The 2,134-nt window shown below is 58.9% G+C and overlaps 1 protein-coding gene across 1 annotated transcript in view; it reads right to left on the reverse strand.

Moving 5' to 3' along the window:
• LOC108803580 (protein phosphatase 1 regulatory inhibitor subunit 16B-like) overlaps positions 1-2,134 on the reverse strand; it is a 22,735-nt gene that overhangs the window by 400 nt on the left and 20,201 nt on the right. Inside the window, exons 7-11 of the mRNA XM_018575411.1 lie at positions 1,668-1,753; positions 1,381-1,506; positions 1,203-1,278; positions 374-441; positions 2-163 (exon numbers count right to left, since the gene is read on the reverse strand). Of these exons, the coding sequence (XP_018430913.1) occupies positions 2-163; positions 374-441; positions 1,203-1,278; positions 1,381-1,506; positions 1,668-1,753 (518 nt within the window). The remainder of the gene's footprint in view (position 1; positions 164-373; positions 442-1,202; positions 1,279-1,380; positions 1,507-1,667; positions 1,754-2,134) is intronic.

Below are 2,134 nucleotides of genomic sequence, written 5' to 3' on the forward strand. Positions count from 1 at the left end.
GGTCCAGGCGCTTGGAGAAAGTGTGTCTGGGGGCCGATCGGGCGCTGCCGTTCCTCTGCGACGCCGGGGCAGAATTCCGCTGCTCCTCCGAGGCTCCGCCCTTCGGACACTCCCCCCCTTCTGTCCCCACCGACTGCTGGGGGTCCGACTCCGGCTGTGGGGGCTGCCGGACACAAAGATGAGATGGGATCAGAGGACGGACAGATGCCCCATTGTAACGTTCAATCAGGGACCCCGAAACTGCCCCCGCCCCACTCCGGGGTCCGAGGTACCCCGAGAGGGGCCCTATATCCGGGGGACATTACCCCGAGAGGGGCCCTATATATCCGGGGACATTACCCCTAGAGGGGCCCTATATATCCGGGGACATTACCCCTAGAGGGGCCCTAGGTTGTGGCACAATGGTCAGCGTGCGGGGGAAGGACGGGAACCGGGCCGAGTCTAATACATATAGATTGGAGGGCGAGTGGGGAGTATACATGGACAGAACGGACCCACCCCTCCCCCGGACAAATACGGACCCCCATCCCAGGTCACGGATGTCCCACGGAGAGCTGGATGTAACTGCATGGGAGCCCCACAGATCTGTCCTTAGATGAGAGCTGGTACTACGCAGATGGGAGTGCAGTGGCCTCCTCTAGCGTTGGTGGCCTCCTACAGCGTTCCTGGCCTCCTACAGCGTTCCTGGCCTCCTACAGCGTTCCTGGCCTCCTACAGCGTTCCTGGCCTCCTACAGCGTTCCTGGACTCCTACAGCGTTCCTGGCCTCCTACAGCGTGGCCGACTGTGGGAGGGCCCCTACTCTACACTGATGGGCTCCAGGAAGAGGGTCTAAATTCCGGCATATATGCGCTAGTCAAAGTCGCACCCAGAACTCCGTCCTCCGGGAACGGAACGACTTAGAAACGTTCCTCCACCATTATTCTCATCCATGCGCGTTACTCCTCAAGTCATCCCTGTACTCGGCCACTCCCACAATTCTTAGCTACAAAGGAGGAGGAGCTTATCGGGCCACTGGGTTATATCTGTGCAGATCCCGAACCCTAAGGCACACAGGCCTCAATCTACACCATGTCTGTGTGAGGCCAGAACCGCATTGTGTGCGATTGCTTGCTCGTGGTCTCCACCATGCTCTTGGCTACAGGTCCCCACTCTGGAGGGGGAGGGGCAGAGACACCAGTCGGCAGATTTTCGGCTACATACCTAGAGGCGTCTCGTCCAGAAGGGACTTTGCGTTCAGGTCGGCACCGTGGGCCCCCAGCACCTCCACCAGCTGGATCTGGAAGGAAGAGACATTGACATAGAGATGAATTCGAGGTCAGAGGTCACATTGCACGCGTGTCAGAGGTCACATGGCACGCGTGTCATCGACAGTCCTCACCTGTCCCCAGCAAGCCGCCGCGTGGAGCGGCTCCCACCCGTCACAGTCCCCGGCGTTCACCGAAGCTTTGTGATCCAGGAGCAGCTCGGCAGCGTCCAGGTAACCGTTGGCTGCCGCGATGTGGAGCTGGAGGGATAGAAGTGAGTCAGTGAGAGTCGGCAGTCAGTGGGCGGGGCCATAACCATCACATCATGTGACACATTTCACCAATATGCCGATTGGCTGCTGAGAGTTGGGCCTGGTTAGGGTTCCAGGCTACACCAAGATGTCGGACTGAGTCATTCTACATTGCGGCCTGTGTCCCGGTAAGAGAGCGTCACCCCCCCGGTGTCACCGGTACAGGAAACGGGGGGAGATGCCATAGGATTGTCACCTAAAGAAGAGGTGATGGAAGACATTGAATGTTCCCGGGAGGTCCTCCAAGGACAACCCCCAATAGGGCCCCCTGAGAGCAGAGGACACGACTTTGTACCGTGCGGGTCCTACAGCAAAATGCCGAAACGCTGATGTGCCGGAAAGATGAAGACATCCAGGAACGCGCCCGCCGGCGATGGCAGACCTGGGGAGGTCCATGAAGAATGGTTTTGGACTTGAAGACATTGAGATCCAATATGCCCAGAACCCACCATTCATAGACCAAACCGGGGCCCAGAACCCACCATTCATAGACCAAACCGGGGCCCAGAACCCACCATTCATAGACCAGACCGGGGCCCAGAACACACCATTCATAGACCAGACCGGGGCCCAGAAC

This window comes from Nanorana parkeri, unplaced genomic scaffold, assembly GCF_000935625.1.
Source record: "Nanorana parkeri isolate BGI_ZX_2015 unplaced genomic scaffold, ASM93562v1 scaffold3893, whole genome shotgun sequence".
NCBI lineage: Eukaryota > Metazoa > Chordata > Amphibia > Anura > Dicroglossidae > Nanorana > Nanorana parkeri.